This window comes from Anolis sagrei, chromosome 9 (genome assembly GCF_037176765.1).
Source record: "Anolis sagrei isolate rAnoSag1 chromosome 9, rAnoSag1.mat, whole genome shotgun sequence".
Taxonomy (NCBI): Eukaryota; Metazoa; Chordata; class Lepidosauria; order Squamata; family Dactyloidae; genus Anolis; species Anolis sagrei.
In genome coordinates, this window is record NC_090029.1 from 23,846,110 (window position 1) to 23,870,364 (window position 24,255).

The following is a 24,255-nucleotide window of genomic DNA, read 5'->3' on the forward strand; positions in this document are numbered from 1 at the left end:
GGGAATATTTGTAATAAATCAAACGCAGAAATAATCCTTAGAATGTGCTCTTTAACTACCATTATTCACTTTTTGACATAATCACATAATCACCAGACAACTGGATACATTTCTTCCAACGATGCTAGTACCTGCCGCATACCAGTACTGCCATCTGTTGAGGAAGGAGCCCCCGGTGGCACAGTGGGTTAAACCCCTGTGCCGGCAGGACTGAAGACCGACAGGTCGCAGGTTCGAATCCGGGGAGAGCGCGGATGAGCTCCCTCTATCAGCTCCAGCTCCTCATGCAGGGACATGAGAGAAGCCTCCTACAAGGATGATAAAACATCAAAATCATCTGGCGTCCCCTGGGCAATGTCCTTGCAGACGGCCAGTTCTCTCACACCAGAAGTGACTTGCAGTTTCTCAAGTTGCTCCTGACACGACAAAAAAAATATATGTTGAGGAATTACGAAGGTGGAGGCATTACTTTTCATTCAACCCTCTTATCAAATACATCCGTATCCAAACATGCAAAGTTGGTGGACTCACCTTTGGGCAGGTTTTGAGAACAAACGTTATCACTCCAAATGGAAGAGGAGAAAATGTGCAAAAACACAGCAACTTGCTATTTATTTATCTATCTATCTATCTATCTATCGTATCAGAAGTGTTTTTAAATACACTGTAATGTATTTACAAAACACAAAGTTTAAACAAAAACTTGGCATTGGATTAAATGTCCTTTGACCAGAAGCTGGCCACTTGGAGTTGCTGTAAGAAGGTCCTCCTTTGTGCATGTGGCAGGGCTCATTGTATTGTAATAGGTGGTCAGTGGTTTGCGCTTCTCCACACTCGCATATCGTGAACTTCACTTTGTGGCCCCATTTCTTAAGGTTGGCTCTGCATCTCATGGTGCCAGAGCGCAGCCTGTTCAGCGCCTTCCAAGTCGCCCAGTCTTCTGTGTGCCCAGGAGGGAGTCTTTCATTCAGTATCAGCCACTGATTGAGGTTCCAGGTTTGAGCCTGCCACTTTTGGACTCTTGCTTGCTGAGGTGTTCCTGTGAGTATCTCTGTAGATCTTAGAAAACTATTTCTTGATTTAAGGCATTGGTGTGCTGGCTGATATCTGAACAGTGGATGGGCCAGACATGTCCTTTCATTATTGGCTGCTACTTCCTGACGGATGTCAAGTGGTGCAATACCGGCTAGACAGTTTAATTTCTCCAGTGGTGTAGGGCGTAGACATCTTGTGATAATGGGGCATGTCTCATTAAGACCAATAGCTACTGTTTTAGCGTGATGAGATGTGTTCCATACTAGGCATGCGTACTCAGCAGCAGAGTAGCCAAGCACAAGGGCAGATGTCTTCACTGTGTCTGGTTGTGATCCCTAGGTTGTGCCAGTCAGCTTATGTATGATGTTGTTTCTAGCACCCACTTTCTCTTGATATTCAAGAGGGAGCTCAGCCGCACTCTCCCTGGATTCGAACCTCCAACCTGTCTTCAGTCCTACTAGAACAAGGATTTAACCCACTGCGCCACTGGGGGCTCCTACCCAGCAAGTGGGGTTTATATATCTGTGGAATGATGTCGAGGGTGGAAGAAGGAACTCTTGTCTGTTTGAGGCAAGTGTGAATGTTGTCACTGGTTACCTTTTTTAGCATTGAATAGCTTTGCAGCTTCAAAGCTTGGCTGCTCCCTGTCTGGGGGAATCCTTTGTTGGGAGGTGATTACCTGGCCCTGAATGTTTCCTATCTGGAATTCCCCTGTTTTTTGAGTGTTGCTCATTATTTACAATCCTGATTTTAGAGTTTTAAAATACTGGTAGCCAAATTTTGTTCATTTTCATGGTTTCCTCTTTTCTGTAGAAATGGTCCACATGCTTCTTGTGGATTTCAGTGGCTTCTCTGTGTCTTCTGACATGGTGGTTGTGAGAGTGGTCCAGCATTTCTGTGTTCTCTGATAATATGCTGTGTCCAGGTTGGTTCATCAGGTAAAAAAAACCAAAAACCAAAACCAAAACAAAACAAAACAAAAACCAGGAGAATTCCTGACAGGAAACAATCAGGGTCAGCTCATACCTCCCAACCATGGATTCCCCCAGACAGGAAGCAGACAGGCTTTGAACCTGCAAGGCCATTAAAGTTTTTAATAGTGTCAGTAGCAATTTGAGAAACTGCAAGTCCCTTCTGGTGTGAGAGAATAGGCTGTATGCAGAGATGTTGCCCAGGGGATGCCCAGATGTGTTACCATCCTGTGGGAGGCTTTTCTCATGTCTCAGCATGGGAAGCTGGGGCTGACAGATGGAAGCTCACCCCATTTTGCAGATTCAAACTGCCAACCTTCAGATCCAGCAGTTCAGCCAGCAGAAGGGTTTAACTCATTGTGCCACCATAGCTCCTAGGTGACCAATTGCAACATTCACACTTGCCTCAAGCAGACAAGAGTTTTCTCCCACCCTGGACATTATTTCACAGATATATAAACCTCAGTTTTCCACAGATCTCACAACCTCTGAGGATGTTTCGTAGATGTGGGTGAAATGTCAGGAGAGAATGCTGCTGAAACATGGCCAGACAGCCCAGAAAAAGCATAGCAACTCAGTAATTCCAGCCATGAAAGCCTTTGACAACACATAATCAGAATAGGTTGCACACCTATATAACAGAAACCCTTCCATTTCCTCAACAGGTGGATTTATTCTCTTCCTCATTAAGGCACGGATGCAAATGCAGTTGTAATGAGTTCTCCTTACCTGTCCAAGGTGCACCTGCAGCCATGCAACGTGCAAAATACAATGCCACATTTGTCCCAAGAGTCACAATGTAAAAGATCTTGTTGTCCGGGGATGCTGAGAGTTGTAGTCCCCTCCAAAAAGCAACATAGAACACAACTCCGAATCTGGAATGGCATTGCACTCTGAACACAGAAAAACAAAAGGGGATGTGGCTTTTGCGAAACAAAGCCAAAGAGAGCTGATTCTGCAATGTGCGCATCATGCGCAGAGAGAAAGAGCGTTGGGCTGGATGTGTTTAAGGCCGAATCGGCCAAACAGGATGGAAACCTCTGGATTTTCCCATTTTGCACAAGAGTCAGATGACTTCTTGCTGCCCTTTCGTTTCAGTTGCTGCAAGGAAAGCCACCGCGGCCCCTTCTTGGTGTGAGAAGTGCCAAAAAAATGAATGAAAAGGAAAAACTGCTTTGAAGTGCTTTTGAAATGCTATGATAGGCATCCTCTGCCTGCCATAGATGCAGGCAAAACATCAGGAGAGAATGCTTCTGGAACATGGCCATGGAAAGAACACAACAACCCAGTTATACCAGTACCCATCCTTGAACACTAGTGTGTCCCGACACACAGTTGGGAAAGCTCTGATCTAGAACAACAGAGAACAAACTTGCCCCCAACTCAATATGGCATCCTTTCACGTATTGAAACAGGACTCTCAGGTCCTTGTTGCTGAGTTACAATTCCCATAATCCCCCCCAACAAGCCAATAAAGCATGTATCCTGATTTTGGTCCAGTTTTCCTACCTACAGAAAGCAACGCCAGCTTGGATATGCTCATTCGACAGATGGGAAGACTGAGATCTCTTTGCAATTTCACTGCTGAGGAAAAGCTCCAAGGAAGCAGCTCCCAAGTCCAATACTATCAAGATTTAGACTCCAGGGTTCTAGACTCCCATGTTCTAGACCAGGGGTCCTCAAACTATGGCCTGGGGGCCGGATACGGCCCTCCAAGGTCATTTACCCGGCCCTCACTCAGGGTCAACCTGAGTCTGAAATGACTTGAAAGCACACAACAACAACAACAACAACAACATTATTATCTCATCAACTAAAAGCAGGCCCACACTTCCCATTGAAATACTAATAAGTTTATATTTTTTAAAATTGTTTATTTTAATTATTGTATTGTTTTAAAGTGTTTTTTGCACTACAAATAAGATATGTGCAGTGTGCATACGAATTCATTCATTTTTTTCCAAATTATAATCCGGCCCTCCAACAGTTTGAGGGACTGTGACCTAGCCCTCTGTTTAAAAAGTTTGAGGATCCCTGTTCTAGACTCACAAGTTAAATACTCTCTGGTTCTAGAGTCCCAGGTTCTCAGTTTCTGTTCAGAATCCTTGGTGCCTGTTTTAGCCACCTACCTTCCCAATTGCAAGAAAACGTTCTGTTATGGACGGATCTCGAATGCATCTGCAAGAACCTGCTGGATTTTGCGCTTCCGAGGCTTCCAACGCCTTTTACTCCTATTTTTTAATCTCCAGAGGCGCACAGGATGCCTGCCTGCATGTACATGAAGTTTTTCCAAAACATAACCACAGGGCCACACCTACAAAAGAAGGTGCTGCTTTCTCCCTGCAGCAGCCCTGAGATTGTCTTGTTCCTGCATTGTCTAAGGCAGGAGGAATGCACCGGGCCCAGGCCACTTTTGGCCCTCTTTCTGCTCACAAAGTGTCCTTTGCAAAATGCAAAACGTGGAGTGGCACCTGCTCCCAGGAGAACCCAGCTATTTCTGGGCCAGCGCTTGGGCACGTTAATGAGTAACCTTTTTAATGACTCCACCGGCAGGACGCTGAAAGAGATCGTTCACCCGTAAAAACTGAGCACGATACCAGGCTGGGCGGCGATCCGATAAAGACCAAGGATTCATTGCGATTTGCAACGTCTGTACGTCACATTATGTTTTGGACTCTATGCTGATTGGAGAGAGGGGAACAACAACAACAACAACAAAGACTCTGGCACAAGCCAGTAAAGGTGATCCCAGTGGTGATCGGCACACTGGGTACAGTGCCTAAAGACCTTGGCCTGCACTTAAAAACAATCGATGCTGACAAACTCACTACCTGTCAGCTGCAAAAGGCCACACTACTTGGATCTGCTCACATTATTCACTGATACATCACACAGTCCTAAACACTTGGGAAGTGTCCAATACAACAACCATTATAGTGATCTTGTTTGCTGTGTACTAATCTTGCTGTGTATTAAATAACAACAACAATTCAGCATGAACATCTTCATCCCTTTGGGTTCTCCGTCTACCAGCTTGGAAGATTTTTAACAATTTCACCGGATGAAGAAGCCTGTGCAGATTTGAAAGCTTGCAGTGTGTTTTGGGAATTGTTGGTTGTTTGGGCATTGTTGGTTGGCCCAATAGTTGTATCACACATTGTTGAATATGGGGCATTATTCTATTTTCCTGTTTGGTATGCTTTGATGGCCTTTGGGGGCCTCTTTATTATTATTTGAAACACAACAATATGAGTCCACAGCAGACAAGATCACTCTGCTGGCTGTTGTATTGGATCACATGTCTGACACTTCCCCAGTGTCTAGGACTGTGTGATGAATTGGTGAATAATGTGTGCAGATCCCAGTAAGGTGGCCTTCTGCAGCTAGCAGATGGTAATCTTGTCAGCCCCGATTGTGTTTAAGTGCAGGCCAAGGTCTTTAGGCACTGCACCCAGTGTGCCGATCACCACTGGAACCACCTTGGCTGGCTCGTGCCAGAGTCTTGGCAGTTCAGTCGTTAAATCCTTGTATCGTGTCAGCTTTTCCAGTTGTTTCTCTTCAATCCTGCTGTCACCTGGGTTTGCAACATCGACGATCCATACTTTGTTTTTTAACATGATCGTGAGGTCAGGATAATTGTATTAATATTAGGTTCTTGTGGGTTTTTTCGGGCTATAGAGCCATGTTCTAGAGGCATTTCTCCTGACGTTTCGCCTGCATCTATGGCAAGCATCCTCAGAGGTAGAGGTCTACCTCTGAGGATGCTTGCCATAGATGCAGGCGAAATGTCAGGAGAAATGCCTCTAGAACATGGCTCTATAGCCCGAAAAAACCCACAAGAACCTAGTGATTCCAGCCATGAAAGCCTTCGACAATGTATTAATATTGTTGTTGTTGTTGTTGTTATTAAGCAGGGGCTGGATTGTTATCTGTCTGGGATGCTTTGAATGCGCTTTTCCTGGATGGGAAAGGGGGTTGGCTTGGATGGCCTTTGGAGGGCATGTTCCAACTCTATGACTCTAAGAAAACCCCAAGCACAAGTCCTACATTTTAAACCCTCTCCAAGGACAGTCCATGAATATGCAATGTGTGATGTAAGTGGACCAAATGGAGGCAGAAAGACGGAGGGCAGGCTAGCATTGGCCAACCTATTCCTTCCTGACCATGAGAAGGACCTAAAGGAATAGTCTTCCTCTCTTCTGCTTGCCCTGCAGCATTGCAGCGAGTGTTTCTGAGACACCGTGCCTTGGGACGTCCTTGCAACACGGCATGCTTGGCCCTCTTAAATCATCACTTTTGCAACTGTTGCTGCAAATACATTTTATTCCCTTCCGGCCGGAGGGAGAGGCAATTTTATTTGCAGAAGCCAAGGCAAAAAACGGCCTCCTTGGCCCTTTCCCCTGGTTTTTGGGTGAGGCCGAGGCAGCCGTTCTGAACCAGGCGCAAAACCAGCCTTTCCAGTCCACGCACAGAGGCGCCTTGTTCCGCAGGGCACTTAAGTTTTGCAGCACTTCCTATGACTATATAACATTTGAATAATGTTCTGTCTCTGGCTTGAAAGTGTGATTTCTTGTTTAATTATCCGGTCCTTACTATGAAATAAGTTGATCTACTCCAGAAACTTGTATTTAAATAATAATAATAATAATAATAATAATAATAATAATAATAATAATAATAGGGTTGTTGTAGGGTTTTTTTGGACTATATGACCATGTTCTAGAGGCATTTCTCCTGACGTTTCGCCTGCATCTATGGCAAGCATCTTCAGAGGTAGTGAGGATGCTTGCCATAGATGCAGGCGAAACGTCAGGAGAAATGCCTCTAGAACATGGCCATATAGCCCAAAAAAGCCTACAACAATCCAGTGATTCCGGCCATGAAAGCCTTCCACAATACAATAATAATAATAATAATAATAATAATAATAATAATAATGTGATCCAATACAACAGCCAGCAGAGTGTCTGCTGTGGACTCATCTTGTTGTGTTTCTAATAATAATAATAATAATAATAATAATAATAATAATAATAATAATGTGATCCAATACAACAGCCAGCAGAGTGTCTGCTGTGGACTCATCTTGTTGTGTTTCAAATAATAATAATAATAATAATAATAATAATAATAATAATATTGTGATCCAATACAACAGCCAGCAGAGTGTCTGCTGTGGACTCATCTTGCTGTGTTTCAAATAATAATAATAATAATAATAATAATAATAATAATATTGTGATCCAATACAACAGCCAGCAGAGTGTCTGCTGTGGACTCATCTTGCTGTGTTTCAAATAATAATAATAATAATAATAATAATAATAATAATAATAATAGATGGACTCCGAGGCAGAGAGTTCCACTGTTGAACAGCTCTAAGAAGTTCTTCCTAATGTTCAAGTGGAATCTCCTTTCCTGTCATTTGAAACCATGGCACCATTGAGTCCTAGTCTCCAAGGCCATGGAATCATAGGAAGTGTAACCAGTAGGCATAGACAATTTCGTTCGGAAGTTGCGGATATCAGAACTAAAGTTGGATGCTTCACACTTCCAAACTGTGTTCTGACACGCAATGGCGAGTCGGAAGTCCCCTATAGTTCCGAAGCAACCCGGGCCAATAATTTCAATGGTTCGGAAGTCGATTCGGAAATATGAGAAAGCCTTTTTGATGCAAGTAAGCCTGCTAGGAGGCACAGCTTAAAGTGGTTGCCTCCCAGCTGTGCATGCATTAATTGATTCGGAAGTTTTGAAAAGTTTTGAATTTTTTTTTTTTTGGAAAAATTCGGAAGTGACTTTAGAGTAGAATCACCAGCGCCCCCTACTTTTGAACACAGTTTAGAACAATTTTTTTTATTGTCCATGGCGAGTAGCCAGCACTTCTTTGGCAGTGAAGATTGAAGTCCTTGCCAAACTACAACACCCACGACTCCTATTGTAATTCTTCTTGGAAGGCATCTACACTGAAGTACGACTGAATGGCTTGACCTGGCAACTCAATGCGATGGAAATCTTTGGCAGAGATGGTCAAAACACTTGTAAGACCGCAACTCATTGCATTGAGTCGGTGTCGAGCTGTATTCGTCCAACAGTGTAGATGCACCTTGAGAAAAGGAGGTTAAAAGGAGCCAAAAGGAAGGAGTTGTTTGGCCTTGCAAACACAAAGCATTGACCTCTGAAAGTGCCCGGGCCTTGTGTGGAAACCGGGAGGCCCGCCTTTGTTGTCATTGCTGTTTGGTTTCACGCTGTTCTCGTTTGGCAACTTGCAAGAGGTTAGAAAATATTCCCTGCGGCCTTTTTTTTTTTTTTTTTTACGATGGATATAGGTTTCCAGTTTTGCCGGTTCCTCCAAGGACATCCTGACTTTGTGGCCTCGAAGAGGTGCAGGTGAGGTGCATCTACACTGCAGAATTAAAGCGGTTTAACACCAACTCCAACCCTCAATGTGATGAGATGGTGGGAGATGCAGAAGAGGCTTCAGGACCCTGGTGAAATCTGAAGCACAAGGTGACACTTGTAAAGGTATTTGTGCCCTAATAAAAGGATTGCATCACCTCCCTGTGCATTTTGGCACAGTCAAAGCCCTCCCGACAGATAGGCATCCAGCCATTCAACAGCCTCCAAAGGAGACACCACTGGCTTGTCAGGCAGTTTGTACCTCATTCGTGTTAGAAGATACGCCCAAAAGGCATCTAGTCCAACCCATTTCAGCCATGGAGGAAACAATACATTCCCTCCCCACAGATGTCCATCCAGCTACTGTTTAAGAGCCTTCAAAGAAGGAGACGCCACTGGCCACTTGGGCATTAGAAGGTACGCCCAGAGGGCATCTAGTCCAACCCCCTTCAGCCATGAAGGGGGGCACAAGACGATCCCTCCCAACAGATGGCCATCCAGCCTCTGTCTAAAAGCCTCAGAGAGGTTTAATCAGTACAGTAGGGTGGGCTATAAATAATAATAATAATAATAATAATAATAATAATAATAATAATAAATTTCCCCTTGATTTAAGTTATAGCAAAGAGAAATTGCACCATCACATCCAGTATGGAAGCCATGAAGAGGGGCACAAGACGATCCCTCCCAACAGATTGCCATCCAGCCTCTGTTTAAAAGTCTCAGAGAGGTGTAATCAGTACAGTAGGGTGGGCTATAAATAATAATAATAATAATAATATTTTCCCTTGATTTAAGTAATACCAAAGAGCAATTGCACCATCACATCCAGTGATGCACCATCACATCACATCACAGGGGTGGCCTGTGGCTAGTGACTGATTGGACTAGATGGCCTTTGGGGTTCCCTCCCATTCTTAGCATTCCACTTGGTTGCTTGCACATGGGAAGGAAACCTTATTTTAAAATTGCACTCTTTTTGGTTTCTTGTTATCATTTCTTTCTGTTTCCCCCTCTTGTATCATATCCTCCTAATTGCTAAATAACCCGTACATTCATAACAATATTGCACAATGTGGATGAAGGTTTACCGGTTCCAAGTGGTGCAAGCTGTGTCTTTTGGAAGGTGGTTTCCGCAAAGGTTTCTTCCCATTCAACACAGATCCGGTGAAGCCGTTTCAATGCCTAGTTTGAAGGCTACCATATACCCAATCGCATTGTTAGAATCTCAGGTGCATCTGCACTGTAGGTTTAATACAGTTTGATGGCACTTGAACTGCTGTGGCACAATGCAATCAAGTACGTAGTTGCTTTGCAAGGTCTTCAGCCTTCAACCAACCAGCGCCTCGTTATCAGTCGGATCTCAAAAACTTAATTGGGTTTTCCTTTCGCAATATCCGTGTTTCCTCGAGTCTCATGCACCATCGAATCCTACGCATGTTATTTATTAGTAGTTAATAATATATTAAACTATAATTCCTAGCACTGATCATTGGTTGTGCAGCCCAAGGTTGCTGAGTGATGCAGTCCAAGTACTCGGAGACAGATGGAAGTAAAACGCTGTGAAAAGATTTTTGAGGAGGCAAAATAAGAGGCGTGATTGTCAGATGGCTTCATTCGCAGCTTCAATGTCAAGTGCTCAACCCGCTCTAGGCTTTAGACCGAACTTTAACAGTATAATCCCAAGTCATTGCTGTTATTTGGGAATAAAAGTCACACCACCCCAAGATGTTGCTGGGTTAGAGTCCCCAGCAGCCCCATCACCGGGCAATGGAGGATGCTGAGGATTGTAGTCCGACATCCAGATAAGCACATGGTAACCCACCAAAGCAGAAGATAGCTGTGTTATTTTTGCTGCAGAGATGGAAATGCTTCAAGATAGAAGGGAATATCCCGAAACAATAAGGAATTACCTCTGTGCCTTGAAGGACAATCAAAAGACACAAAACGCAGGCTGTGTAGGTCTGTGTCCCTCACCCTTTTTGATCTCAGACCGATGGTGACTAGCCCATCGTTTCAAGTTCAGATGAGGTTGCCCAGAGCCCAATTGGCTAGCCATATTGGCAACTTTGGTGGCTTGACTAGAGCTAGGAAAAATAAAATTACCAGCCAAAATAAAGTTTAGACAAAGTCTGAGGCCAGATGGCCATCTGTCAGGAATGCTTTGAATGTGATTATCCTGCTTCTTGTCAGGGGGTTGGACTGAATGGCCCACAAGGTCTCTTCCAACTCTATGATTCTGAGAGAACAAAGGAAAAGTTCACTGCTCAAAAGTTCTGGCTGTAAAACTAAACTGCACATTAATTCAATGTGGCACTCTCCACCCAGCAGGGTGACTTGATCAACTAAACCTGTTGAATGTTCTCATTGGCTCCCAGAGTTTGGCTGGATAAAAAACTCTGAATGTTTAGGGGCTAATTCAGGCCCGTAGCCAGGATTTCGTTTCGGGGGGGGGGGGGGGGGCTGAATTTTTTTTCAGGGGGGTTTCGGGGGGGGGGGGGCTGAGTCTGAGTGAAAGAGGGTCTAGCCTAGCAAACCTTTTGTATCATTACTCCAATACCCCCATGCATATGGGATATATTGAGTATGGTGATCAGATCATGATATGAATAAACATAACAGTTTAAATAATGCACCATTAAGGCCTTTTTGCGAACCACCATGAACATTTCGGGGGGGGGGGGGGGGCTGAAGCCCCCCGAGCGCCCCCCCCCCCCCCCGGCTACATGCCTGGGCTAATTAATAAGAGAGAACGGCAGCAAGCCCCAATAATATTATCTGAGCCGGTTTCTTTTCCTCCTTGAATTTAATACAACGGCCTCTGGATGGGGCTGAATTATAAGTCCCATCATCCACCACCTTTGAGGATATTAGGACCTGTAGCCCCAGAACTACATCATTCTTGTGTCTATCATTTGGGCAATTTACTGGAGAGAAAAAGCGGGGTATAAATAAACACATTAATTATAACCATACATAGATACATACACAGCTGACAATGTAAGATTAAAAACGTTTTATTTTACAATTTTTATAAAGCAGCTTTACACGAAGCACAAAGCTTTAATTCTTTTTATATATATAGATTTGTATTTATTTATATGTATATATATAAACATAACAGGGCGTTTCCCGCTGCAAAAAAAGGTCACGTCTCGCCGTATAGAAAACTAACCTGTGCACATTGTGCTTAAACCCACAGAGTCTGTACAGCTTTACAAAGGACTTTTTTCCCGCCCTTCAAAGGGGCAAATCCTGTAAACAATTTATTGCATATTTAACACATGGAGTCAATCCCACATGTAGACAAGCAAAGAGGGGGAAAGGAAATCAAAACAACAACGACGAGCAGAAAAAAGGATGATTGCAAAGTGGATGAAAAAGAGCAGCATTGCATGAGTCTTTTATGGACGGCGAAGGTTGTGCTTGTGAGGTCTTGGATGGCACCTCCCATCATGCACTATGTTTCCCAGGAGCAAGCACTTTGCACAAGCATGCAAAGACACGAAGCCGAGGATCTGTCTCACAATCAGCCTTCATGTTTTTGCATCTCTCAAAAAACCATCTAGAAAAACAACTAACTGACTACAACATGTTGGAAATAAATACAACACATTGCTTCCCATTTGCCTTCTGACTGCAGCCGAAATCCCCGCACAAGAAAGGAGGGAGAGGGTCAATGTGGAGACCCAAGATGGACAAACTGCGGACTCCGTAAATATCTTTTTTTTTAAATCCAAAACATGGGATCACAGTTGGAACCTAATGACACTTGAGCCATGCTTTCCCCAAGCCAGTTTGCCTTCCTTCAACTCTTAACAGAGACCGTGCCATAAAGACGCCATGCCCAAAAACGACCAGAGACGGCAGAGCTAAAGTATGCCCCAAATGGTATATTTTGGGCATACGAATGAAATGGAAACCTTGCACTGACTTGAGAAAGGGTTTTCAGCACCCTCTGATCCCAGTTTCCCTTTGGGACCCATTTCAATTATGGTTGCAACGGCAAATATGGGATCTGATGCATTGCTAGCAAGCCAAGAGTCAACCCATGGCTGGCTGCACCTTTCAAGTTGCTTTGGTCCTGGACTGATCAGACGGATGGGGAAACCTTTCCATCCAGAACAATCAATGCTGCTGTTGCCATTTCCTTCCTTACCGCAGGAGAAAGCTATGGCCACATGGTTAAGGCACAAACAGGTCGCTAAAGCAGTGCTTGCCCCCAATGAAACATGGCCAAAAGTTATAGATCCCCATTCTGCACATTTTCTTTCTCCAAATCTGGATGGCCATACCATGCCCAAGGAGGAAGAGAACTCACCCTGCGCCTCTGTTGCCAACTCTCTTTTCCTTTTGACATAGTGCGCCAAAAGACCCAAGAGCCACACATGCCTTCTTTCCTGACCTTTAGCCACAGTAGACTGTCCAGCTCAAGCACCAAAGGAGAAAAGGCCAGAGCAGAAGAGATGGCTGTCAACCATCTCTTCTAGAATTTGAAGCCATCCCGATTCTTTCCATCCAAGCATCACACAAGATCTAGAGATTGCATACTTCTTAGCTGACCCTCTAGCCATGTCTCATAAGCAGACAACGCACACCACCCAGATGCATTTGGTATCGCCATTCCCAACATCTCCCAGCCAATGTGCATTCAACGGCCAGGAATAATGGGAGTTGAAGTCCCAACAACATCTGGAAGGCAATGCCAATCCTCGATGCACCAAATCGCTCAAGAGAAACATCTTTGTATTATTTCAGAAGGAGGCTTCTTGAAGAGATCCATGCCTAGATCTCTGGAAATTCCCCAGGAAGTCAAAGAGTATGAAAGTGCTGTATTTAGTGCCCAGGGAATTCAAGGCTTTTCCAAAAGCAAGCACCGTTATTGTCAAGGTATGGAAGCGTGACTGTGCCCTGACTTTTCCTGCCTTTGAACAACTGCAAAAATCTCCCTCCAAAGCCTTCCTGAATGCAAACGAATAGGCAACGTTCTCTCCTATGATTTCTTTCCACTTTTTGTTCCATTTCTACTTTTCTCCCCATTTCTCATTACTTTTTATTTCCATTTCTCCCCCCAAATAATAAAGAAATGCCATTTCTTGTCACCAATTTCAAGGAGAAATGGAGGGGAAAGTAAAGATGGCATACTTTAGATGGCAATGTGGGAAATGGACTCTATCCTCATCTTAAAACTCTTGTGCCAATGTGTTAGCACCAGAGTTTGTTGGCATGTTGTTTTGTGCCCCTTCGTACCGTAGAAACATGTAGTATCATCCCAGACTTGCCTGGGAAATGCGCATTTGCCAAAGAGGGAGATAAAAGAACGGGGGAAGATTTGGAAGCACCCCAAAAGGTGCTTATCGCAATCCTACAAATAAGTGGGCAGAAAGGAATCGAATGCCCAAAAGGCCTTCTGGATGTCACTCAGGAGTTTGCCAACAGATGATGGATGGATTTGGGGGTTTTCATACAGGGAGGGAAAAGGGGGAAAGAAATATCGCTACAGAAAGCTGTGCCTGGTTTGGTCAGAAGGCATCTTGGACTTGAGATGCAAAGCTCACCAAATTATAATAGACAAAGTTCCCCAGGAAACTTGTTTGGGAAGATTTCGGCCCATCTCAGTGGCAAATGCATCTATAGGAATAAGGGCAAGGCTCTCTTGTTATTATGGCTGATCCATTTGCTTCCGTTAAGACTATATCTCTCAAGGTGTCGGCTTCTCAGGAACCAGGAGGAATTTTGCCATATTGGAGATGTTTATTTTGTAGCAGAAGAAATGGAAATAAATAATGTGTTGTTGTGAGTTTTCCAGGCTGTATGGCCATGGTCCAGAAGCATTCTCTCCTAACGTTTCGCCTGCATCTATAGCAGGCATCCTCAGAAGGTTGTGAGGTCATTCTGCTCCTCCTCACAACAAACCTCACAACCTCTGAGGATGCCTGCCACAGATGCAGGTGAAACGTCAGGAGAGCATGCTTCTGGAACATGGCCATACAGCCTGGAAAACTCACAACCACTCAGTGATTCCGGCCATGAAAGCCTTCGACAATACAGAAATCATGCGGTTCAAAACAGCTGCAGGACCAAAGTTACAAAAGCCTGGCAGTCACTGAATTGTAGTGAGCAGCTTCACAGACCAGATTCCTTTGCCAAATTGAAATAAATCACAAACATAAAAGACAATCATTCACCGAAGAGGAGCTTCATGAACAAGAGGAGCTGCAGAAAAGAGGTTCAGTTGGAGCTCCTTCTGCAAACTGAGGTGATTTGCACTTAGTTTCAGAAAGTACCGAGGATGCAAAAGTGCCACCCAAATCTCCCAAAAAACCAGAAAAATACAAAACAGCTTAATACAAAGGGTTAGTGTTGAACGTAAAAGTGTGAGATGGTAGAACCAGTTTGGCTCTGTTTTTGTGCAGTCAGCTGGTCCCATTCCTTGTTGTGCTTAAAGAACGAAAATATCCCAACAGACCAAATTTTCCAGCATACGGAATCTTAAACCAAACACCTCTGAACAATCCCCCCAAGGGGGAAATATATATATATATATATGTATGTATATACTTAGGAAAAACAGACACCCTGCACTCTCTGGGTGAAAAGTAAACAGGCTTCTGTCATGAGACCACTTAGTGTTAAAAATATTGGCTCAAAGGAATGGGAATAATATTATATTCTCTTTTTTCTTGTTGTTTTCCCAAACCCACTGTTGTACCCGAAAAACGATGGTTTCTGTAGTATTTTTTGCCCTAAAAAAGACAAACAACAAAAACACAAGAGAAAAGGCTGTCTGAAGTAGACACGTAATAATGCACAAGTGTTATGACGAACCATTGTGAAGAAGTAAACAAGTGTACAAAAGTTGGGATTCGGTCGCATTGGACGCCCACTTTGTAAAAGTACCTCGAATGCGACAAAAAGGGGGCTGAGCGACTGTGAGGAGGGTCTAATGTCCCCTCCAGGATGCATTCCAGGGCCCAATCCCCCCATTTTCCTCCTGCAATCACTCTCAAAATGACAACAGGGTGTCATTTCCTTTTGCCATTCGGAGAGAAGCAGCAGCAGAAAATTTGAGATGTTTTGGGGCAGCAAAAAGTTCTGCTATTTTTGTGAGAGGGTGAGGGTATATCTTCCCGTGTTTTCTCAAGTGTGAGAGGGTGATTTTGGCAAAAACTGCCACCCAAATCATACTAATTTAAAATAAAAATAAGGAGGGAAAATGAGACAAGTTTAGGGGGCTGGTAGAGGCTCCATGGGCCACAGATCCAGGGGCCACATGAAGCCCCTCCATTGTCCTTCCTTGCCCTAAAGTAGTGCTGTCCAGCCTGTGCTTCTCCAGGTGTTTAGGACTCCAACTCCCAGAAGCCCCTATTGCCAGTTTGACCAGGAATTATGGGAGCTGAAGTCCAAAACACTTGGAGGACCAAAGATTGGACACTACTGACCTAATGGATTAAACCACTGGAATGCAATAGTTCAAAACTACAATTCCCAAATGTTAGCTCTGCAAGTATTTTGGACTTCAGTTGGTCAAGGATTAGGGATTCTGGGAGTTGAAGTCCAAAATACTCAGAAGAGCAGAGTTTGGGAAACACTGGAAAATAATGGTTTCAAGCAGACCTCTTCAACCTGCGGACCTCCAGGCATTTGGGCCTTTGACTCCCAGAAGCTTCTATTGCCATTTTGACCAGGAATTCTGGGAGCTAAAGTCCAAAACACTTGGAGGACTAAAGGTTGTACACTACTGACCTAACAGATTAAACCACTGGAATGCAGTAGTTCAAAATAGTGATTCCCAAATGTTAGTCCTACAAGTGTTTTGGTCTTCAATTAGCCAAAGATTGGGAATTCTGGGAGCTGAAGTCCAAAATACTCAGAAGAGCATAGTTTGGGAAACAGAAAAATAATGGTTTCAAGCAGACCTCTTCAATCTGCTTCCTCCAGGTGTTTGGGCCTCTGACCCCCAGAAGCCCCTAATGCCAGTTTGTCCAATGGGAGGGAATTCTGGGATCTAAAGTCCAAAACACCTGGAGGGTGACAGGTTGCACAGGCCTGGTTTTAAGGATCACTTTATAATTATACTTTTGAAGAGTCTCTGTTATAAAAAAATAATCACACAAACGGAACGCACACGCACGGAGTTGTTGGACACCAATTCGATGCTCTGCGGCACAACGGGGGACAAGAAATCCCATTGTTTTTTTGGAGGGGTTTCCGGCTCAGTTGTGCTTGGCCCGCCCGCCACGCAGGTAGCCCTTCCAGCGTTTGACGAACTCCTTGAAGACGGGGCTGTCGTCGACGGTGCTGAGCAGCTGGAGCTGGTTGATGTGGGTGGTGTGGTAGTCCCAGCGGGCCAAGTTGGGGGCCGACCCCAGCATGAAGTGCCGCAGGTCGTAGATGGTGCCGGAGCCGGTGTCGTACAGCGGGAGCATGGCCTTCAGGGACTCCATGCCGCGCTCATAAAGCAGCCGGGCCTCCCTGCCCAGCTTCTCCCCAGCCGTCTCCTTCAGGTCGTACAAGCCAATCAGGGAGTACATGAAGCCATTTAACACAAAGGAGCTGGGCGACGTGGGGTACTCCTCGTACCAGTCGTGCTTGTTCATGAAGACGGCCTTCACTCCGCGCTGCTCCGAGGGGAGCTTGTACGGAGCTGTCGCCCTCAGAGCCGCCGCGAGGAAAGTGTGGTCTTTGGTCAAGAGGTAAGCCCTCACTAAAGTGGAAATGGCCTGCCCTTGAGCCATGGCTGAGTACCAACCCGGATCCAGAGACTTGAACCCTTCTCCCAGCTTCCGGGTCACCATGATGGGCCAGCCGCCCTTCTCGTCCTGGTTCCGGACCAGCCAGTCGCTGGCGGCAAAAAAGGCAGCCATGTGGGCGGTGGAGGAGATGGTGACGTTGTCAATAAAGCCCTTGCCCCGCACCACCAGCCGCACCACCTTCTTGGGCATGATCTTGGTCTGCTTGACCGCCTTGGTGTGGGAGAGGCCCACCCCTTTGCGCAGGTCCGTCACCAGGTCCCGGGTGACGGTGCTCCAGCTGGTCCGGGGACCAATCCCGTAGGAGACGTCCCGGTCCTTGAAGGAGATAAGGTGGGTGTCTGAGACATAATGCACTGTGAAGGGCGGGCCTTTCTCCGTCGTCTCCAGGACCACTGAAATACTGCCATTGGTGACGAAGCGGAGGTCGAAGGAGAGGATGAAGTCCCGTGCGTTGCCCAGCGGCAGCCAGGCGCCCTCCGAGTTTTCTGAAAGACAACAACAAGAAAAACAACAACATAGCACCAGTGAGGAAGGAATGGAAGACATCATAAGGCCATTTGTAAAAACAAACAAGGGCAAACATTGGCATTCCTTCCAGGTGTTTTGGACTTCCACAATTCCTAACAGCCAGTAGAGTGCTAGGAATTGTGGGAGTTGGAGTTCAAAACACCTGGAGGGAATGCCAAAGTTTGCCCATGCCTAGTCTCATAAGCATCACTCAGAGAAAATATTTTTAAAATGATGCATAGTTTTAAAGGTGTATTTATTATATTTTAATCTGCTTTTTTATCACACTGTACTATTTAATTGTGCGTTTTTCAAACTTTTGTATTCAGCTTTTAAAAATATGACTAAAGTCTGTGATGGTTAGCTGCCTTGAGTCCCCATTAAGTTAGTAATAACTTAATAATTATTAAATAAAGTTAATAATAATAATAATAAGTAACACAATTTTTGTTCCTGGGTTATAAATGTCATTTCCTAATTGGGCCTATCATAAAAACATGGGGGAAAATGATTAAACTGCAAAAAGCATTTTTGCTCTAGTGTTTCAATGAATATCTCATAGAGTCTCAATCATTTCAACATAGTTTGTGGCAGCCCAAAAACGAAGTTTCTGGAGTATAACAACTACTTTAGGATCCTATTTCTATGGAAACATTTCAGGGTTTTAGAAGCAATTAAGTGAACAACATCTCCACCTTCTGGCTCTGGGGCATGTTTTACCACAGGTTCCCTAATTGCCCTTCTTTGGGAAGAAGCCATGATTTCACCTTCTTTCTTTTTTTATCAAATGCACAGAAATACTGGAGGAAACACTTGTTTTTTTCATTGCAGGTTTTTTTTAAATGTTCTGTATGGACGTCATAGCTTCCCAGAGAATGAAAAGTGCCCCCTTCACTGCAGTCACTTATGATTACTATTACTACTACTACTATTATTAAGGGCCTGGTAGTGCATCAGGTTAAACTGCTGAGCTGCTGAACTTGCTGACCAAAAGGTTGGCAGTTTGAATCCAGGGAGAGGGGTGAGCTCCTGCTGTCAACCCCAGTTTCTGCCAACCTAGCAGTTCGAAAACATGCAAGTGTGAGTAGATCAATAGGTACTATTTCTGCGGGAAGGTAACGGCACTCCATGCAGTCATGCCAGTGGCCACATAACTTTGGAAGTGGGTAACACCATCTCTTTGGCTTAGAAATGGAGATGACCACTACCCCCCAGAGTCAGACACTACTGGACTAAATGACAAGGGGAAACCTTTAACTATTACCTTTAAAGTGACTAGGTAAAGGTAAAGGTTTTCCCCTAAGTCCAGTCATGTCCTACTCTGGGAGTTGGTGCTCATCTCCATTTCTAAGCCAAAGAGCCAGCGTTGTTCATAGACGCCTCCAAGGTCATGTGACCAGCATGACTGCATCAAACACCGTTACCTTCCCGCAGAAGCAATACCTATTGATCTACTCACATTTGCATGTTTATGAACTGCTAGGTTGGCAGAAGTTGGGGCTAACTGCGGGAGGTCAACCCGCTCCCCAGATTCAAACCTTCATCCTTTCGGTCAGCAAGTCCAGCAGCTCAGCTGTTTAACCCACTGTACATTTTTTTTATTTTGACTAACAATGCTAAAAAAATTAACATTACTAACAATGTTAAAAAATTAATTTAAAACAGCGGAAGCAGTGGAAGTAGCAATCTTCCAGGGATTATAATGATAATACAATTGCATAATAATAATAATAATTATTATTATGCAAGTGCCTAAAGACCTTGGCCTGCACTTAAACACAATCGGTGCTGATAAGATTACCATCTGCCAGCTTCAAAAGGCCACCTTACTGGGATCTGCTACTCATCTTGCTGTGTTTCTAATAATAATAATAATAATAATAATAATAATAATAAACCTCATGATTGTGTTAAAAAACAGAGTGTGGGTTGTCGATGTTGCAATCCCAGGCAACAGCAGGATTGAAGAGAAACAACTGGAAAAGCTGACACGATATGAGGATTTAAAGATTGAACTGCAAAGACTCTGGCACAAGCCAGTCAAGGTGGTCACAGTGGTGATTGGCACACTGGGTGAAGTGCCTAAAGACCTTGGCCTGCACTTAAACACAATCGGCACTGACAAGATTACCATCTGCCAGCTGCAAAAAGCCACCTTACTGGGATCTGCACGCATTATTCACTGATACATCAAAGGCTTTCATGGCCGGAATCACTGGGTTGTTGTAGGTTTTTTTGGGCTATATGGCCATGTTCTAGAGGCATTCTCTCCTGATGTTTCATCTGCATCTATGGCAAGCATCCTCAGAGGTTTGTTTGCTGTGGACTCATCTTGTTGTGTTTATAATAATAACAACAATAATAATCCCATTTATGCAGCAAATTCAGGTTGGCTCCAAGGCTGGGCAAAGTCAAGTTGTCTTTCAAATGCCTTTGGTCAGAATCCCATTAAGAGCTGCATGCATTCTCCTTCGAAAACACTTGGGCCTTTTGGTCGGAGCCTTTTGTGGCCTTAGAGACCCCCAGCATTTAGGCACTGGCTGAAATGACTCTGTTGCCTCTTAAAGTAATGGGCTCGTTAATTCTAATGGCTATTGATTAGTTGGGGGAAATACATTACGCCCTATTAATGAGGCTGTCTCCGTTCAAAGGAGGGGAAATGTTGCCGATAGACATTCGTTTTGTCACAGGAGCCAAGGCCTCTCCTTTCCACGTGGGATGAAACACATGCCTCTAATGCGCACGTATTTGCAGGCCCCTCTTGCATACATTGTTTTTAATGTCTGAAAAGGAATAATTATACGAATCAAAGAGTTGGAAGAGACCTCATGAGCCATCCAGTCCAACCCCCTTCTGCCAAGAAGCAGGAAAATTGCATTCAAAGCACCCATGACAGATAGCCATCCAGCCTCTGTTTAAAAGCTTCCAAAGAAGGAGCCTCTACCACATTCTGGGGCAGAGAGTTCCACTGCTGAACAGCTCTCACAGTCAGGAGGTTCTTCCTAATATTCAGATGGAATCTCCCTTCTTGTAATGTGAATAATGGCCCTACGCTTGCCCTTACAATAAAGGTAGGGGTTTTTTTAACAGTGAGATGAAACCTTGTTATGCATCTATGCATAATATGGTAAATAGTGGGGGACACAATACACTTCATGGTTTCTGTATTCGAGAGTGAAAATAAACATCTGTTAAATAAGCATCTTATATTGATCCTGGTATGCGCCGCAAGCCTTGAAACTTCTGCTTCTAATGCTGTGAATCTCTGGTCTTAATGTAAATAGTTTAAAATATATACAAAAACCACCTCTATTTGTAATGTTTTGAAGGTTTACGCTCCTGGTCTGTGATCGTAATAATAACATCCGTTCATTCACATGGAAGCCCTTTATTAGCTCCATGTGCAAAAGCAACAGTGGATGGACTGGCTCATGTGAAAAAGATCATGGCCGACAACAACAACAACAACAACACTTTATTTAAATACCGCTCTATCTCCCCAAGGGGACTTAGAGCAGTTTCCAAATAAGATAATCAATATATACAAGGAAAACAGCATAAACATAAAATTAACAAGACAATATAAGCATTTAAATCCACAATAGCACATGAGCCAACAATGGGATGTGGCAGCTTAAAAAGCCAATGAGATTTTGGCCTGCATCAATAGGCTACCCATGCTCTATTCTGCCTTGGTCAGACCACACCTGGAATCACACTGTGTCCCATTCTGGGCACAATTGAAGGGAGATGTTGACTCTAAGATGGAAGGGCAACTCAAAAGATCAAGGGTCTGGAGAACAAACCCTATGAGGGCCAGCTGAAAGAGCTGGGCATGTTTAGCCTGAAGAAGAGAAGACTGAGAGGAAACATGATGATGGCCATGTATCAATATGTGAGGGGAAGTCAAAGGGAAGAGGGAACAAGCTTGTTTTGTGCTGCCCTGGAGACCAGGGCGCAATGGAACAATGGCTTCAAACTACAGGAAAGGAGATTCCACCTGAACATCTGGAAGAACTTCCTAACTGTGAGAGCTGTTCAGCAGTGGAACTCTCTGCCCTGGAGTGTAGTGGAGGCTCCTTCTTTGGAGGCTTTTAAACAGAAGCAGGATGGCCATCTGTCGGGGGTGCTTTAAATGTGATTGAAGGCCCCTCCTCCCTCTGGCACCAACTGCTACTCTGGCCAGAGTGAAGACAGAGGGGAGCAGAAGACATTTCCATCTTGTCTTTACTAATAATATAATATATTGTCGAAGGCTTTCATGGCCGGAATCACTGGGTTGTTGTAGGTTTTTTTGGGCTATATGGCCATGGTCTAGAGGAATTATCTCCTGACGTTTCGCCTGCATCTATGGCAAGCATCCTTAGAGGTAGTGAGGTCTGTTGGAACTAGGAAAAAGGGTTTATATATCTGTGGAATGACCAGGGTGGGACAAAGGACTCTTGTCTGCTGGAGCTAGGTGTGAATGTTTCAACTGACCACCTTGATTAGCATATAATGGCCTGACAGTGTCTGGAGCAAACTTTTGTTGAGAGGTGATTAGATGTCCTTGTTTGTTTCCTCTCTGTTGTTGGGCTGTTGTAATTTTAGAGTTTTTTAATACTGGTAGCCAGATTTTGTTCATTTTCATGGTTTCCTCCTTTCTGTTGAAATTGTCCACATGTTTGTGTATTTCAATGGCTTCTCTGTGTAGTCTGACATGGTGGTTGTGAGAGTGGTCCAGCATTTCTGTGTTCTCAAATAATATACATATAATATTTATAATATTATAATGTAATACAATATAATATTAGTAATAATAATAATACAATATTATAATTATATATTTACACTGCATGTAATATTACGAATAATATTACAATATAATGGTATACTGCAATATAGTAATATATAATACTGATATTGTACTATGCTAATAATATAATATATTGTATGAAAATATATCTTGTAAGCCGCTCTGAGTCCCTTTCGGGGTGAGAAGGGCGGCATATAAATGCCGTAAATAATTAAATAATAAATTTTCTTGCTTCTTGGTAGAATGGAGTTGGATTGGGTGGCCCACAAGGTCTCTTCTAACTCTAGGATTCTATGTAAACCACTAACTGTCCCAGAAAGGTTGCGGGTGAACAATTAGAAAACGTATTATCATAATTATATGTAAAAGTGAGCATAAGATTTGGGTAAATAGGGTCCTGGGATGGAAAGAGCGAAGCTGTGGAGCTCAGACACACGAGAGCTAGCTTCCTGCATCCCCTCCCTGCGTAAGTCCACCCACCTGGGACCACGAAGTGCTTGACGTTGGTAAAGCGGGCCTTGTCCAGTACTGTTGTCACCGAGCTGCCCTTGGGCACAGTCCAGTCCCCTGCCCGTCCGCCCGGCTCCCGTTCCTCAGCCGTCTCGTAGACCATGATGTTGGGCGGCTTCTCTGTCAGGTTCTTGCTGTAGTGGCTGAGCCCGTACTGGGCAATCTGGATGGGGTAGAAGTAGCCCTGCGGGCCCCACTGCGTCGACAGCGGCACCCCTGGAAACAGAAGGAAGGAAAAAGGGAGGGTGGGTTAGGAAAACTCCCCCCCAAAACTGCAGAGTATTTAGAAATACTTAGAATTGATATGTCATCAGTTGGGGATCCCTCCCGCAGCACCAACCGCTGCTCTGGGCCAGAGTGAAGAGAGAGAGGGCCAGGAGACAGTTCTACCTTGTCTCCTGTAATATGCTAATAATCTATATAAATAAAAATGTAATGTTCGTTTGTGGGATTAACATAACTAAAAAACCACTGGACAAATTGACACCAAATTTGGACACAATACACCTATCAGGCCGACAAGTGACCACCACTCATAAAAACACTGAAAAACACAGCAGAAGAGACTTAAAAAGCCAAAAAAATGCATTATAACACATGTGCAAAACAACATATATACACAAACACACACATATATATACACACATATACACACACACAAAACACATATACACAGACTGGGCCACAGCACACATGCGCAAAACCACATAAATACACAAACATACATATATGCACATATACACAAATATATATACACATATAGCCAAATATACACATACAAAACACATATACACAGACTGGGCCACAGCAACGCGTGGCAGGGGACGGCTAGTATAATATAATATAATATAATATAATATAATAATGTATATACATATAATATTTATAATATTATAATGTAATACAATATAATACTACTAATAATAATATATTATAATTATATATTTTATATTACATGTAATATTACTAATAATATTACAATATAATGGTATAGTACAATATAGTAATACATAATACTGATATTGTACTATGCTAATAATATAATGTATTGTATGTATATATATCTTGTAAGCAGCTCTGAGTCCCCTTCGGGTTGAGAAGGGCAGCATAGAAATGTTGTAAATAAATAAATAAAGTACAATAACAATACTTAGTGTAGAGCATTCTACTCACAGCAAGCAAAAGCAGTATAGTGTGGCTGTAAAGCAAGCATGGGTCAACTTCCAGAAGTTTTGGACTTCAACTCCCACAATTCCTAACAGTTCGGCAGTGAAATATGCTGCCA

At 43.8% G+C, this 24,255-nt stretch overlaps 1 protein-coding gene across 3 annotated transcripts in view; it reads right to left on the reverse strand.

Annotated features, from left to right (window-relative positions):
* Nucleotides 1-11,403: 11,403 nt before the first annotated feature.
* GLCE (glucuronic acid epimerase) overlaps nucleotides 11,404-24,255 on the reverse strand; it is a 65,045-nt gene continuing 52,193 nt past the window's right edge. For all 3 annotated transcript variants that reach the window (XM_060755390.2, XM_060755392.2, XM_060755391.2), the window contains 2 exons: nucleotides 22,941-23,186; nucleotides 11,404-17,643 (listed from right to left, as the gene is read on the reverse strand). In XM_060755390.2, coding sequence (XP_060611373.2) covers nucleotides 16,619-17,643; nucleotides 22,941-23,186 — 1,271 coding nt within the window. In that variant the 3' untranslated portion in view covers nucleotides 11,404-16,618. The remainder of the gene's footprint in view (nucleotides 17,644-22,940; nucleotides 23,187-24,255) is intronic.